Source organism: Xenia sp. Carnegie-2017, unplaced genomic scaffold, assembly GCF_021976095.1.
Source record: "Xenia sp. Carnegie-2017 unplaced genomic scaffold, XeniaSp_v1 HiC_scaffold_6, whole genome shotgun sequence".
Classification (NCBI taxonomy): Eukaryota; Metazoa; Cnidaria; class Anthozoa; order Malacalcyonacea; family Xeniidae; genus Xenia; species Xenia sp. Carnegie-2017.
The window spans coordinates 21489526-21507653 of NW_025813526.1; the positions used below are offsets into that span (position 1 = coordinate 21489526).

Sequence of the window (18128 nt, forward strand, 5' to 3'; positions counted from 1 at the left end):
TGACTATGCAATGTAATGTCACAAGATAATATAGGTATTTGCATAGAAAAGGAAGGTAGAAACATCTACCTTTCACTGGCACAAGCTAGCTAACATGAAAATTAAGACATTTTAAGTGGTCAAAGAAATGCAGTTTGCAATGCTTTATAAACACTTTGATCATTGTCTGTAATGTTATGTGACCTCATTGATTGTTGAAAGAGATAATGCATATTTATCAGAAATAATGTATATAATGAAAGATATAATGTATGTGTATGAACACATGCACTTATAGGCTTATACATTATTGATAGACTGACTTGGACAATAGCAATAATAATAATATTTTTTTTATTTACATGAATTGAGCACACTGTCATACACACTAGTCGACTTGAAGCACCAAGTTGAAAACTCAACAAAATGAATAGTGTCAATACAAAGAAATGTCTAATCTAATATCGTTATCTATGTATATTTATTCTAAATCTATTTGCATCCAAATTGAAATAATACAATCTGTACTACAAACAAAATTGCATGACTCGCCATTACGTACAATGAGTATCAAAAAATTTAAATCAAAATTTTATATACAATCATGCATTTGACACATTGTGTTTTAAGGTTATATTTGAATACAGCAAGCTAGCAAAGCCCTTTACCTTTTCAGTTAATGAACTCCTCAAATAACAACTTCATGTTGAAATTAAGTTTTTCACCACTGGGAATTAAATAGAATACAATCATTCTCAAGCATATGATACAACATATGGAAAATCCCTCTGTTTAGTTTTAGCTTCATTGAATTTGGTTTTGGTTAATTGGCAGGGAAACTTCATTTTAAATGCACTCAATTGCTAAAGGGGTAAAAATGCAATTTCAACATGCAAATTGTATTTGACAAGTACTTCCGCATCATTTTTGATTGTATGAATTCATTAATAGACATAATTATAACTGGACATTAAAGGAGCTCTTGTTTCTTGCTACAAGTTTACACAAAAGTAAAATTACAAAGCACAATGTCTACTGCAAAATTACCGACAAAAGTTCCATTTTTATTTTTTCAAGCACAGATAGAAGTGTGTCATGTAATACAATTAAAATTAATACTTCAATTACAATGTATTAATGCCAATTATGTTAGGAAAGGCAAAAGAGGTTGTTACACAAATGTCTGAACATATGCGAATGGAGACACATTTAATTGTATAGTGTGGATAAAGTATGGGATAAAAGTTTGAAGCACTAACAAAACAATATTACCAGAAATAATATCTAAATGAAATTTTCCATACCATATCAGATGAAGTTGCTTGATCTATCTCCATCGTAGCACGCAACTGCTTTCGTCGTCTATATTTTGTTCTTCTTGGAAGATCAACAGTGGAATAAACTGCATATCGTTTGTATTGCCCTCTTGAACCCATAAGAAAAGCCTAAGTTACAAAACCACGAACACAAGTTTTATCAAAACGCTAAATTTTGACAAATTTTGAGGAATATTCATGACAGACTGCTCAAGACGAAAGCAGAAAGCGTTTGTTCAAGTCAGCTGAGAAATTACTACAATTAATACTTACCGCCATTACCACAGTAACATCAATGCTGAGCTGACATCGCCAAGGTGACAAAGCAAATTTCCTTACCACTCAAGTAATCAAGTTCAAGTTGTTGTCAGCGTTTTGCAGCTCGCTGTTGTGAAAAGGTGACCAATTGTGAAAGTTAAGGATGAAGTTTGCGATTTTCGATTTTGGAGACAATACTTTTGATATTGGCCAAACATCATGGATACAAGATAAAAATTCTACAACATTTGACAACGAATCCTGGCTCTTTACCCACGAAATAATTGTCAAGTGTCCCATAGACTTCAATGCAGCGAAACGAAAAATGCGAAAAAAAATTGATGTAGATACAATCAAAACGGAAAGCGAAAGATATCCAGCAAGAACTTTAAAATTTGGAGGTTGGCATTTGATTTTGATTTTTGAAATGCCACTGCAAAAATATAAATTTAAAACGTATAAATATTTCGAATAATCGTTTCTGTATAAACTAAATTTATAAAAAATGTAAGTGACAATATGGCGGACACTTACTTTTTCAAAAAAGCATTGCTCGATATATACCATTTTTTTGTCATGAGAATGAGTATCTATACTTTCTCTACAAGTTTAATAATAATAGCTAATCTTTATTGAGGATGCCAACATCACTAAAAGTGGTTTACAGAGGGGTCCTCTAAAAGTAACTAAATATAATATAACTACTTAAAAATAAAAAGAAAAGGAATACAAATCGAAAAATATGAATACAGGTTAGGGTTTTTCGGATTATAAAAACTATAAAAATCGAAGTATTCTACATTTTATTATTAGATGACTTTGCCTCCATGGATTCATGCTTAGAGATGTATCTGAAAAGTGGGCAAACTTCAACTCCTAAAAGAGGAAAAGATCAATGAATCTCACAAAAGAATTATAAATACCATTCCGACTCCGATAAAGAGGATTAAGAAGTCCAGTTTGGTTCACATATAAGTAAAAAAGTATGTTTTTTATCGTGATTGGAGATTACAATCTTTTTGGTATCATTTTTGGATTCCAGCTTTTGTAGAAACGGCTAAATATTGTACTAAAAAGGCGTTACTGTCTATATGATTGTTTTTATTTAGGCCCCTTTAAAGAGAAGAAAAGTCCAGAAAGATAGTTCAAAGAGAAAGTCCTTATATTCCATGGTTAAAGAAAAATATAAACAAACAGAGGTATTCATATTGTATTAATTACTTGATGCTTCATTAGTAATAATATGTCCCGAGGAGTAAAAGATCATTGACCGGTTGTTTTTTAAAGGGACATAGCTTAATGTTAAAAACTAACTTAAGGTTTGATTTGTTAACATAGGGTTAGCTAAACCTGTGTTAAAATTTTGTTTTTTAAAGTAGAGTTCAAGCAACGGCCTAACTAACTCTGAGTTAAGACATTTAACCTTGAGTTAAAAAGTGCACGACTCCAAAAAGATCAATTAACAATGTGTTCAATCAAATCAACCAATCACAGACGAAAAAGCAGCTGGCAAAAAAGTTGTTTTTCCTTTTTTTATCCATTAAGTACTTTCTCGATAATGGGGGATGGCCATTTTTGGATGTGATTCTTACGTCTATTTACAGCCAACGATAGAAGTAATGAGTTTTGAAATATTTTCGTGTTTCGTAAGCTTTTGTCAATTAATCACAGCTAATGTGCGTTCTTCTCATGTTTAAATATGTTATTTTGGTTAGGCGAGCATTGTATGAGTACTCGTAATGCACTTTTTTGGATAAATTCATACGCTGAGTGAGAATATATATTTAAACATTGAAATGAAATAAGTCAAACAAAAGTATATGTTGTCGCTACTCGTTTCACAGCGCAGGGCAATCTTCTTGGGAATCTTAAGCATTATGATTAATATAAATGTTTTACTTATTTTTTAAAAGTTTGAAACAGTGCAAAATGAAGAAGACAACTTAAACTAGAATCGTTCTGTAAGTATATAAACTTTTTTCAGTTCATAGCAGTTGACGTTGCCCAGATAGAGTAAGTTTTGCTTTCTTGTTTCACTTATTCGAGATTTGCCTGGTGAAAGGGTATTGTCATTATAAATGCCCTAAATTATTGTTTCTACAATGCTTTGTTTACAGGACAGTACATCCTTTTTACAGCTAAAAAAAATCGAAAATCGTTTAAAGGAACTTTCCGAAGAATGTAGAAACTTAAAGATACAGACGACAAATTTAGCTGCGTTGATGAATTCTGTGAAAGGTAAATGTTGGATTAGTGACAAGAACTAGCAATGTTTTCAACAATTGAAATGTAAGTTCTTTCATTTTCAGAATTACCTATTATTGTCAAAAGCCTGGAAACTTTAATTAATGAACTCCAGTCAAGCAGTACTCATTCAGTCTCGCCACCTGTCAACACTGATTTACCAAAACACCTGTCCCCTTTATGCCTTAAAAGTTCTTGCGATACAGCTACGATTGAGGAAAATGATAATACTGGCGACGGTGTGGAAGAGATGGTAAGAATAGTACCTTCTTAGTTAAAATAAAAGTCGTCTATATGCGCAATGCCTCAGCAAAGTTCAGTAAAAAAAGGTGTATATCTATAATGTCAAGCTAATATCATTATATGCAGTATTGGAAATTTAAGGATATGAATATAGCTACAGGGTGTATAAAAAAGCGGAGCGGTTATAAAACGCTGCTAAAGTTGTGAGTGTGCAAAATTTGCAACAACACTTGGTTAAAATAGTAAATAAGACTTTATATCTGAAGGTAAAGTTTTGGTGAATAATAGACTTTTTAGAATAAAAATTATGTTACCTAGAAGCACTGTTGAAGTAGCTTGTACACGTATATAACAAAGCTGAGAAGCAATTGCAACACATGGGGTTAAAATATGAGAGTATTGGTACAAGCTGACAAAGTTTTGGGAATTTTAGGGTATGCATCGAGAAAGCTTACCTATTCAAATTGCAAGTTATTTTGAATTTTCCCTTTTTAAATTTCATTTTTTATAATTCTTCAATTTTGAATAAATGCGATCTTAAATAAAAAAAAAAAAAAACGCGGATATTTACTTAAGTCTTAAAAAATGGCATTTAAAAGGGAAAAAACACAAAATAATCAGCAAATTGGAAGCCTAGCGTTAGCGTACGCTTTAGCCAATTTTTTCTAAACTTTACTTAAATTCGAAGTTAGCTAAAACAACATCTGCCATATTTTAAGCAAATGTGTTTCATTTTAAAGGTCTTGCTCGCACTGTTAATTTCAAGGAGTTGATTTAACTCCAAAAGTAGAGTTAAATAAAAAGGTAGAGAATGACTCCTATTTTGGAGTTAGATCTTAGTCCAAAATAAGCTCCGCTTTTGGAGTAAGCATAACTCCAAAAGTGGAGTTAAAATAGCTCTATAAAGGGTTGTTAAAATTCCTATGATTGTAACTAAATCATAATCCTATTCATTGCAAATAATTTATTCATATGTTAGCTTCATATAATGTATCATCTTAACTAACACTAACCATTATGCACTAAAGATTGCATTCTGATAATGTCGAAACATGTTTGCGCTCAAAAAATTGTCGATTTTCTTAAAAGAAAAAAACATATATTTTTTCAAATATATTAAAATGTTTGAAAAATATCAAAAAAAACGTCTAGAGCGTTGCTCGAAATCCAAATTTTAACGAAGCGCCACGAGGCCCACGCTATATGGACTTGTTGCCATAACGACAGAATTAATTTAGAGTCATAAATACTCCTGGAATTAAATGTTACGGTTTAAAATAACTCCATTAATTATACTCTGATTTACGAGTTATTTTAACACTTTTGGCCGAGTTAATATTACTCCAAGTGGAGTAAAATCAGAATCCAATCATATATTGGAGTTAATTTAACTCCAATCTTGGGGTTGAAACAACTCTAAATTTTTCACTCCATTAAAAGGAGTTATTTTAATCACCCCTGTGGAGTCAAAATAACTCCTTTAAAATGACAGTGAGGGAACACAACTCTTATTCTAAAAATGGTTATTATTTGTGAGAGTTCTACTATAAGATAAACCATTTAAAGTGCAAATATCTATTGTACCAATGCTTTTTTTGATCTTGCGGATGATTACTTAAGCGACAATTTCCTAACTGTTCAGTTTTTTTGGTAGCTACACCCGTATAGCAATCAACATATCGGTATTTTTGTGCGTAGTCAGAGACGCCAACTAACAGCACAATTAAGGTGCCTTTAGGTTAAGATAGGCATTCAAAAACAATCCAGAAGATGCTTCTTGACTTCTACTGGATCTCACAAATTTATTTTGGACCAACAGGTGGAGAAGCCAACTAGGCGAATAACTTGGTTGCTGTCTTTTAATTTCTTTTTGCATTGCAGTTTAAAATTCGACCTGATATGTTTCAGGAAACCATGTTATCATGTTGAAAACTGATGAATTATAGAGTCGTAGTACGTTGTAGACAATATCTTGTTCTTCCTAAATTTTCTCTTTTAACGGAACCTAGAACCTAACTCGTGCATGTGAAGAAAAAATCATAGCTATAGCAAATGGTAAAGGCATTAAATTTAAATGGAAAAAGAAATGACACTCCTTATAAAATAAACAATATTTATTCCAAACATTATTCATTTCTATTTAATTTTTTTAAATTTGTAATCTTCGAAATGTCCGCATTTTCTACTGATGATGATACCTTGTAACATGTAACACTTGTCAAAGCGTTTAGAATAAATATTCTATACTTTATACGGAGTGTCAATTGTTTCGTGTTTTAGTAAAACACTTTATGGCAATCGTAATTGAAGGGTGATATAACTTTTTTCAACACTATGCATTTGAAATTTAAGCCTTCTAAATTTTTTATTAGGTAGCACTGGCTCCTGGTATTACGATTTTGCATTCGCAGAGGGATCTTTTGACTTTACAAGGAAATCCAAAGAACTACACGTTTGCGTTAATGGACATGATGTGGTCCAGAGATGTGTTAGCAACACATTCCCTAACAGGAAAAACGTCCAATGCTCACAAAGATAAAACACCAAAGCCTTCATTGGATGCTTCAAAAGTTGCTGCACTGTGTGGTAAGTAAAGCTTTTAACCTTTATTCTATCATTTTAAGATGTATAATACAGTTTGTTAATACGGTCAGCCTTGAGGATTTTTTGTGGGATGGCTTTAGCAAATTGGAAATTAATACAGGTCCTCCAGAAAACTACAACATTTAATAGAATATTTGATGTAGTTACAAGTAAATTTGAGATGAATTGCAGCATGTTTCAAGACATATACCAATCCTTGTAAGAATTCTTATATGAAGTCCTATAGCTTCCTACAGCATGCTATACGTTGTTCCTATAGGCTCATCGGCCAATTTCCAAAAGGATCCTATAGGACGTTTTAATAGGAAGTTGGAGATCTGGTACGAATTCTTATAGCAATAATTTCTATAGGAAAACCTGTAGGAATTCCAATAGGATTCCTTTGTAAGCATTCTTATAAAATTCTTATAGTAATTCTTATGTGAATTCCTATAGGTTCTTACAGCATCCTATAGATTATTCCTATAGGCTCATGGGCTAATTTCCAATAGGATCCTGTAGAAAGTTTTAATAGGAATTCCTATTGATACTTTTCGTAAGGGTATCCAAGTTATATTAATAAGCACAAACTTCAATAATCGTGATTTATGCAGTTGACTCGCTCTATAGCTACGCTAAAATGTCTTAGTTCTTTAATTCATTGTCCTAAGATTTGTCGCTTAAATTGGCATAGAAAATTTCTTACCAAAATGTCAGCGCCACGAAATTGACCCTGGTGGGAGGGATAAGGGGGCGATTACATTAACAAACAGCAACACATAATGAAATTCAACATGGTTTGCAGTACGAAAGAATGTTTTATGCAGTGCGATGTTTGAAATTAAATGTAGATATGATCTTCGCACTTTTTTGGACAATTTAAGCAATTGTCTCATAAACCTGAAAAATTCAGATGACTCAACGGGATCCTGTTGAAGAGACAATTGCTTAAATTGTCCAACAAAGTGCGAAGATCATATCTACATTTAATGGTTTGCAGCGATGAAAATTCGCCGGGAGCGTTGTATTATTTCTTTCTGAACAGACTTTTGCGATTACATGTAAGGAAAAATCGACCTAATCATTGCATAATTTTTTATTAGATCTTTGGTTTTCGTTACTTATTAAGTACGATCATTTGTTCACTTGACTGTTTGGTGTTAAGTAGTTATTTAAACATTGAATTATTAAGGAAATTGTTACGATCATAAATGGTGTCAAAAATTAATTTAATTTATTAAGGTTTTACACAGCGCAAGTAGACCAGAGACTTCTCAATTAAGTTAGCGAACATCAAAGAAACGTCTACACAAACATGTTTTGGGAAAACTTGGAGAAGGAAAATGTAATGCATTGGAGCTTATTTCTTTAACGGGGATTAGCTCTTTGATATTATTTCCCTTTTTTTTTTTTTTTAGATTGTCGAAGGAGGATCATGACGGAAGGAACCGCTATCACAATTACCAAAAAAATGCATTAATTATAGAAAAAACACGCACGGAGAAATTACTGGAACTTCAAGTGGAAAACGAAGCTATACCAGTAAGATTAATAATTTTAGTGATCTATTTACTAACATTCTACGATCACTGGAGAGTCTGAACAATTTAGATGGCATAAATGGGTTTACGCAGTGCATGATTTTTAACATGGCTTTGAAAGTGCCATGGCTACGCAGGAGAATCAGTGGATATTTTTAAACAAGCAGTGAGCTTTTGCATAATAAGAAACGCGGTGAATCAAACACGACCATTTGCAGTTCATTAAAAGAGAGAATAAACTAAGAGACAGTTCAGCAAATGTGTTGTATTCTTAGTAAAAATGTTTATACTGCGATTGTACTCACCACAAAGCTAACGAGTGAACGGTAATAATCTTTATAAAATGGTCAAGACAATGTCTTACTAAAAAAAAGACTTTGTTTTAAGTGCACCCTGGAAAGCCGTCGAGCAGTTTAATAGAGCCTAACCTCTAGCCAGCACTGTGTGGATACTCATAATTCTTGAATATGAGACAAACAATGTGCAGTGGGAGTAAAAAAGGATACGAAGATAAGGCATAGCAAAGTGTACAAATGTGTAAATAACAAACTGACTTTATTAAATTTGGAACATATTTTACTTTCGCCTTAATAGACAAGAAAAAGTACAGTTATGTTTTGTGTATTTTCGGCTTCGTTTTTGTTAGATACATTACAAATAAAATTTTCACGTTAAAATAACCTAAACAATGAACATTTTCACGCACTTTGGCCAAGCGATCGAATTATATTATTTTACACGAAATGTAAAACTAATGTCAAATATAAGCACATTAGCTGTGATATTTTTATGTCTCAACATAACGTCAACAGTGTGACAGTAGAAGTGCCTCTTTTATTTAAGGCGAATTTTCTTTGTGCACTAAAATTTGCGCAATTATATAACAAAGCTTTACTTAATTTAATCTTTTAGTTCATTCCTAATTACATAAGAACAAGTGGACTATGTTCATTATAAATATACACACTAATATTGTACTGTCTTGCAAGAAAATACTGTAAAATACAGGCGAACAAGGTTTGAAAATAATTTGCAAACTGGAGATCAGATCGGAAATCGTGCTGTTAAAAAGTAGTTAAATTTAACCACGTGGTTAAGTCGGTTGTATAAAAAAGTAATTAGCGTTAACTGCATTTAAATGGTAGGTAAAGTTAACTATCATATGGAGCATAGTTAACTTTTGAAAACACAGTTAATTTTGGCGGCTTAGCTTTGAACATGATGGGAACGTGCATGAACATGCCCTGTGTTCTTCACATGTAAACTCATGGGCTTTTGCACAACTCCACCGCATAAAAGCCAGTTATTGTCTTCATCTCTTCATTGCAAATAAAAATAAAATGAGTCAAAGGATGAGGATTTAGATAACTTAGCTTTGTCGTTCACGAGCTTCACGTTGACACGTTTTTCCCAAATTCTCCATTGTTTTACCAAACACCGAGTTCTTCATCAGTTTATATAATCTTATCGAAATCGTTTGCAGCATGTTTTCGTTCGTCGGTGTTAAAGTATATATAGGATTTTAGGGAGTTTGTTGAAAAACTCCAGAGCCCCATAGCTCTGGTGTAATCAAGGGTTGTCAAAAATTAATTGAGTTTCAATTAATTGCAATTATTGCAATTAATTGATTGGACAAAGCATCAATTAAAATTAATTGTTTGGGAGAAACTCCCAATTTCAAGTAATTGATTGGGCATTGACTGCTTTTTTCTTTTTTTTTTTACATTGAAACTACTTTTTTCTTGTCACAGCAGCTCCATCAAAGGTCAATCTGCAAAAACTGCTGCCCATGAATTTAGAGATGCAACTCTTTCTAAAACTTAAAAGCTGGTGGCCCGATGCACAGTCTGTTGCGGAGGATTCTGTTAGCATGTGATGAACACTTGGTTGCAACCCTTTTTGCCTTTTTGACAATCACATAATTTATGTGATTGTATTTGTATTCTTGTTAGATTTCTAAATTTGTTTTTTTGTGGGCCTACACTGTGGGCCGAAAAAGTCGAATTATGCCATGTTGACATTACATTTTTTATTTTCTTCTTCGCTTTTTCTTTCTTAATGGGAATTCGAAAACTTATGGAACCTAAATGTGTGGCCTATGACATAGAGAAAAAAGTTAAATATATTTACTGTTGCTATACCTATTGCTATTGCCTGTACAATAGACCTACCTATTTCTATACGATATTAGCGTTAGTGTGCGTTCTAGTACTAAAAAGATATGTAGACAAAGTATACAAGGGTTATCAAAAATTAATCGAGTTTCAATTAATTGCAATTAGTTCTAACCAATTAATTGATTGGACAAGCATAAATTAAAATTAATTGATTGGGCAAAACTCCCAATTTCAATTAATTGATTGGGCAGACCAATTTAATTGCAATCAATTATTGACAACCCCTGGGTGTAATATGTAAATATGATGAAAATTAATAATTAATAGTTAATAGCAAGTTGAATATAGAGCATGGGCACATGTTGATCTACATTATTTGGAATAGCCTTTTGAATGAGATAATTTCGTTCAGTTTCACTACTACAATTTTGACAGTAAGTTTGTAGATTAATGGCATACATGCGTAGCACATTTGTTGTTCGAATTAATGTAGAAATCTGACATAAAACTCAAATCTTTTATAGTAAAATGGCCGAAAAAGTCCCAAGTACAAGACGGTAAGCATTCAGTTATTATTGAAACCACGTCCATAGATATAGAAAGACTAACTGCGCGATTGCTGATAAGCCGTCATATTGCATAGCAAGTGTCATTGCGGAACCTGGCAAAATTATTGTTAATAATTTACTGTATGTGATGAAATACAGATAATAAGTTTTCCGCCTTTTGCTTCGTTTTATTGCCTTATAACTCTTCAGGTCGACAACATATGTAATCGAATCGTCGTTACAAGTACTTAACGTAATTAAATTAATATTAATGCTACATTTAATATAATTCTGATGAAAATATCATTTGCGAAACTTTCTGTTAAGTGGAAACTTGGTAATTTTGGTGCGTATGCCACCCAAATTCATGATTTTATTGGCTTTTATGAATCATGAAACATATTACTGTAATGGATAAAGCATTTATAAAAAGGTGCAGATATATTACAGAAGTATTTTTGACACAAAAACTTAGTACTTCCTACAATGCCCATACTTTTTATAAAACCTCAAATATCCAATTGACACTGTAGTTAAGGATTCAATCACTAGTTTCTGGTAAAAAATACATTATACTTTTCAATATATGGCATGCAATTATAATGTTGTGTCTAATTGTGAAGTTTAAGTACATTATAAGCAAAAAGAAGTTGACATTGCTACATGCTTTGATGTAGAAAAGGGTAGTTAATTCTTCATGGCTTACTAACAACTAACCAAGCAATGGACAATGCTGAGGGTGCGGCTAATGATATTTCTTTATTTTTTTAATGATACTACTATCAGTGGCATATCTAGCAAAAATTTTTGGTCAGGTATTGCATACAAAGCCCCATGCTGTACAAAATCATGATTTTCAATCATACGTAAAGTAAGACATAAGTACTTTATTGAAGTTTAATTTACAAATTTTAAATTAGAAACAAAAATTATAAAGGTTTCTAAGAAGTCAAAATAAAATTACTGTCTTAGTTTTAGATAATATTCTGACATGCATGTACAGGTAAAGATTAAAAGAGAATTAAATTTTTGAACAGTCGCAATATTTCATCATCCCATCCTTGATGGAATTTAAAATTAAAACATTTATAAATCTTGAAACATTTGCAAACCTTTCAAAATAACATGCTTGATCTACATATTCACAACCATGCATCATCAAAATGTGGGAATTTAGTCCACTACAGTAATAATTGTTATCCTTTGGATTTTCTTGTAAAAGGACAAAAAGTACAAATAACTTACAAAAAATCTTGACAGGAGAACTTAAGATGCAGGTTTATTCAACAGAATCAGTCTGTGAGCCAAGCAGGAATTAAAAAGGAAAATGTTATTTTTTAACAACAATGCTACACCACTATTTAAATGAGCAGACATTATAAAGACAATATCACAAGTTCTTACAATAAGACATCAACTCAGCTGTTTCAGTCGAAACTAACATACACAAACCAAAATTGTCATTATGAAGTGTCAACATCTTTAAATAGGACAATACAACCAAATTATTCTTCGGCGGCTGCTTCAGTCAACTCCAAGTAACTAAAAAAAAATACAATTATCCATCTCATTCAAAAACTCCTTGTTTCATCATGTTTAAACAATCAATTAATTTATTTTGAAACCTGGGAAAGATTCCAGTTAACTGTCCATAATTTTCAAATAATCATATAAACCAAGCAACCACATTTTGAGAAGGTGAAACTTTGCACAATATCAAGAAATCCACAAAACTTGCCTTTATGAAAGCTGTCATAAGACTCATCATGCACTTTGTATGCAAACTCTTGTCCAGACTGTAAATTGAATCAGCATTTTTATCATTATATCATACCCTTTCATTATAAACTTAAACCACTCATATGTATGTTACACAGGATAACACACCATGTATAAAATCATTGAGAAAACAAACTGAGATTGCTGACGTGTATACAATTTATACGTTGCCTGTCGTAGCTAATTAAATATTCCAAGATGGCGGCTCAAGCGGGCAAAAGGACTATAATTTCTATTACGAAAATGAGGTTTTTCGCATTTTAAGTCGTTGTACCCTTTGCATCCCAAATCTATCCGCTTTTTTTGGAAATGGGAAGACATTGCGGAGTTTTTGGGATGTAAACTTGGATGCATCAAAGGAATAACACGACAAATATCGCTTCGTGAAATTGTTAACGAATTGTCACCTAAGTGCAATGATAGCTGTTTTCTTAAGTCTTGATTTATTCCAAGTATTTTTATGAGAAGGAAATAACTAAAAGTCAAAAATATTGATGTGTGCTTTTTGGACTTCTGATTTAATTGTTAACATACACCAAAAATGGCAGAAACATCCAAAGACCTTAATAGTCAAAACACTTGAGGCAAATGGATTTCATACTGTTTCATTATTCATAATGACAAACCACACCACAGATCTAATAATACACTAGATAGTGCAACGGCTTACATTTCATAAGTAGTGGTTGAAGCCGGGCAAATTTACTTCCGGAGCCCCAAAGTAGTGAGAATCAATATGGCGTTGTATTAGAAAATATCTGGTCAAAGCTGATATCTTGCAATTACTTGCAAGTCACGACGGTTACATAAACTGGTTTACTCTATTAATGAAAAATCAATGTGACCATAGTTTTCAAGAAAAGATAGCAGAATACGCCAATACATCGCCGTAAAATTGATTTCAAGTGTAGCTCGATTTGAAAGCATCAGCAGCGACGAAGGCTTAAGATACTGGAATTTGCACATCTAAATATCGTATCACAGCACAATTTGCCACAAAATGTTCAATCGAACGTCGTAGAATTATCTTTCGATATTTATTGTTAAGTAAAACGAGTTGGAGATAACAGTTTGAAAGATTTTTCACGATTTATATAAAGTATATTGTTCACTGTACATAATTAAATATTGCACTGGATTATTGTACCAGAAATGCATTTTTCTGGTGTTTCTGGTCGGCAAACGAATATAGCTATGTCAAGATGTGAGTAATTAATACGTTCAGAAATTATTTACAGAAAGAATGTGAAGAGTCTACCTCGAAGAGTCTATGTCTTGCTTGTCAATGTCTTGTCTATGTCTTGCTTGTCTTGCTTGTCTATGTCATAGAGTCTGTCTTGCTTCTTCGGAATTTGTTTTATATTATCAGTCTACCTCTGTTACACCAAATTTTTGTGAAGTATAGCAGGTCACTTGTGAAACTGTTGATACCACAGGTTGATACAATACACTCTGTCCAACACGGGGAAAATATTTACTTGTTAAAGCAAGAAGAGTCACCAGACTTGTAGTATTGACTGTGTTTTAAACATATATATAAACAATGTATTGTCATAGTCTAAACCAGTGGGTTATATGGCCACTGCCCACAGTGCTTAATGTACTGTTATGGTGATGTTATGCTACTGTTTTCAACATTTTTATTGTCTTTTTTACCATTCAGGCATGTATATGCATATAAAACTTTCTACACATTCTTGTTATTGAAAATATCAAACCTAAATTATTTATTCTGAGCAAAATATGTAATTTGTGCTTGTAACATGTGTCAATTTCTGACTGATTTTTGTAATATGCCTGTTCTATTACAATACATCCATAGATCGAGTATGATATCGCTGTATTTGCCACACGAACTAAGCCACACTATCGCAGATTGTCCTGTGATACGATATTTAGATGTGTAAATTCCAGTACTTAAGCCTTAGTCGCTGCTGATGCTTTCAAATCGAGCTACACTTGAAATAAGTTTTACGGCGATGTATTGGCGTATTCTGCAATTTTTTTCTTACAAACTATAGTCACAATGATTTATTTCATAAATAGTGCAAAAAAGTTGATACAACCTCCGCGATTTGCTAATAATTGCGAGATATTAACTTGGACCACATATTTTCTAATACAACGCCATATTGATTCTCACTACTTTGGGGCTCCGGAAGTAAATTTGCCCGGCTTCAACTTTTATGTCAGTTGCTCTATCTAGTGTATTATTAGATCTGTGAACCACACTCATTACTGTGGCCTTGTAGGTGTGTAATAGTTTTTCTCACAAGACCCTAATGTTGCCATGATATGAAAAAGTAAGGTACATAACTGTAAAATACTCATATTTTATGTGAAACATAAAACTTTTGTCAATTTTGCTTCAGTCATTCCATGTAATACAGTAAGGCCCGTTTAAAGAAGTCACTGGATTCATGAAACATTGCTTATTTGCTCTTTTGGTTTTGTCCTTCATTATAAATCACCATACAGAAGTTCACATTAAACGAAACTCGGTATTTCTTACATATTAATGCTCGATTTGATGACCACTTGGCAAAAATTTGAAGAAGATATTTGTCGTGTTATTCCTTTGATGCATTCAAATTTACATTGCGTAATGAAATGTAGCATAAACAAGGTAAAATACCATAAACATTACATGTCACATGACTTCAACTTCAAGACAAATGTCGGTTGTTGGATGTTGACATGTCGCACCAAACACGACAAGTAAAACATAACTTCTTTGAAAGGTACAATAGAGTCAAATGAAAATTTCTTTCGCAAGAAATGACAGTATAGACCTGTACTATAAATCACCAATGTGTTTCGGCTTAAAATAATGCATTGTTCGTCATATTGTCGAATGGAAAAAAAGGGACCTTCATGGAGCCATAGCTAAAAAATTTCGCCTCAACTTCAGAACTTTAAGTAAAATACGTGTGAAAGTTTGCGAACCTTTATAAATATATGACGTATATGGTATACCTACTTTTTTTCCCAATTTTGTAAAATGAGTATATGAGTAAATGCTCCAAATATGCGTTTTTGAACATGCTCCGATGTCATTTGCCAAGCAGTTAGGAATATTTTTTCCATAAACATATTGTATGGTATTGTATTGTAGACATATTGAGAGCCCGATATAAGTTGCGAAAGCATTGAACTGACACTGTTGCTACGCATCTGCTCCCTGCTCATTATATTTCAGTGAACTCACTGATATGTATATTACACTGGATAAGGCATCCCGTGTATAAATTTAGCACGAAAATTAAATTCGGAAGTTGGCTTATTTGCTTATGACCTTCGGTCCCCCTTTACTAGAATTTTCTATTACAAAGTCACAGTTTCTGTGTATTTAACCGTTCTACAAACTTTCGATTCCAGCAAAATTTTTATGAAGGAGACAGAATGACCGGCAAAAATCTGTAATCTTAAAAATTTTGACTTCTTGCCTTTTTTTTTAATGGCAGAAAATTGACATGGTACAAGGTCGACCTGCATTGTTTTAAACCAAACTGGCGATTATATGATTCTGTGCGTCTTAAAAATTGTGGAAGTATTACAGAATCCTAATAGTACCACCAAAATATTATCTCTAGTGACGTTCATGGAAGGTTGCTACAATTTACATATTTAACAACATGTTGTTTCGGGTTGTTATCGCAAACGTCATAATATTTTCAAATTACGTAGTTGCAAAGCCAAGAAAACAGAGCTTTATGGTTAAAACACTCTATCTGTTTTCATTTACATCTCATGAAAATTTTTTCTTAATCAGAAATTTTTTAATTGAATAAAAACGCGAAAACTGTGAATTTGTATTAAAAAAACATATTAAATTGGGACAAATTGGTAAAACATCCACTACGTTTTACAAAAGTTCGAGTGAATGGAACTACTTTGGACATTCAGGGCCTGTTTATATGGAGCCGAGTTACCCGGCTGAGCGAGTTACTCGCCTAGCCAGGTAAATCGGCCCTTATATAAAATTTATGCATTTCCCGGTGAATCGTTTATATGACACATCCGAGTAACTCGCCTTGCCGGGTAACTCGGTTTGTGTAAGCGAGTTACCCGGCTAGGCGGGATGAATTTTTCCATATAAATGCATTTGCCGGGTAACTCGGCGAGGCGAGAAAATTGGCTCTGTTGGTACCCATGCGTACTAAGCCTTGTACTTGCAGCATTATTATTCAAAAAGATAAACATATCATAATTTTCAATTTTATATTCACCCATTCCATTTTTGCTGCGAAACTGTGAGGCTTTTTAAAATCTCGCGCCTTTACTCCAAGTTAGCTCCACCAAACTTCATTTAAGACAAATGAACGGAAGTACTAGCCGAGTTACCCGGTGCCCATATAAACAGATCAATTTGTCAAACCCGGTTGAGCGAGTAACTCTCTCAGCCGGGTAACTCGGCTCCATATAAACAGGCCCTCATTCCATGTATTATGTTTGAGATCAGGAGGCTTTCATGGATCATTAATCAGGAGTGTAGGGGGAAGATGAGATGATAGTAAAGTCGTCAAAAGCAGCTGTGTGACCTGATATGTTGATGTGTGATAAGATGCTGAATGTTGCAGAGCATTAAGCTGTTTTCCTGTCAGGGGCGAAATCCATAGCTGCTCTAAGATTCTAATGTAAAGATGGCGTGTGGTTTGACTCTTAAAGAGATAAGCAACACCAGATTTCAGGAACTTGGGAATATTATCCTTCAAGAGAAAAAATTAGGAAATTTATGTAAAAGGACGGAAAACAAATATAATCCTTATGTGAGGGAAGACAGCTTTGCAGAGGCGGTTAAGCTGGGTGTGTATTTTGGAAAGACTGTATGCCTGTATAGGGAAGGGAGAAATAGGCGAGCTTCTTGGACATGGTGATAATAGGTGGTTTGGGGGGAAAATAACACTTTTATTTATTATTACATTCTTATTGTTCTTATTGTTTTGATTTTTCTTTGTTGTTATCATTATTATTAACATTCTTTTTTTATTATTTTTATTCTTTTAAAACACGCATTTTAGAAACACCAAGTTTTAAATTCTAAGAGAAAGTATCAAAACCTATGATCAATGGTCCCTCTGATTGTTACTATTATTATTATATAAATTATTATCATTATTATTGTTATTATTTTTAATCTTTTTTATTATTTTTATTATTTTTATCATTATTATTATTTGTTATCTTTCGCTGATTTAATACTGATTTTACAACAAAGAAAGAAGTCATAACTAATGGCTAAAGTTTCTTTGCTTTTTTTGCTCTTCATGGAGGGTGATTTAAACGTTGGTTAACGAGTTAAACGCCTTTCATACAACCTACCCCAGTTAGTTAAACGCTACGCTTAACAGCGTGCATCGCAGTTTTAACCATCGTTTTACTATCTGCCGGATTAAGAATATACTCGTTGGATGATAGCTAAACGTCGTTTATTGTAAACGGCTTTCGTACAACCAGCCCCAGATGTGTCTAAGTTATATTAATAGGCACAAACTTAAATAATTGTGATTTATGCAGTTG

General features: G+C 32.9%; 1 protein-coding gene across 1 annotated transcript; it reads left to right on the forward strand.

Annotated features, from left to right (window-relative positions):
- The first annotated feature begins 3676 nt into the window (after positions 1-3676).
- Positions 3677-8103, forward strand: LOC124457329. The gene is made up of 4 exons (XM_047007600.1): positions 3677-3791; positions 3863-4050; positions 6413-6626; positions 8042-8103. Exons 1-4 carry the CDS (start codon positions 3776-3778, stop codon positions 8101-8103), a joined length of 480 nt encoding a protein of 159 aa, XP_046863556.1. The 5' UTR covers positions 3677-3775.
- The last annotated feature ends 10025 nt before the right edge of the window (positions 8104-18128 follow it).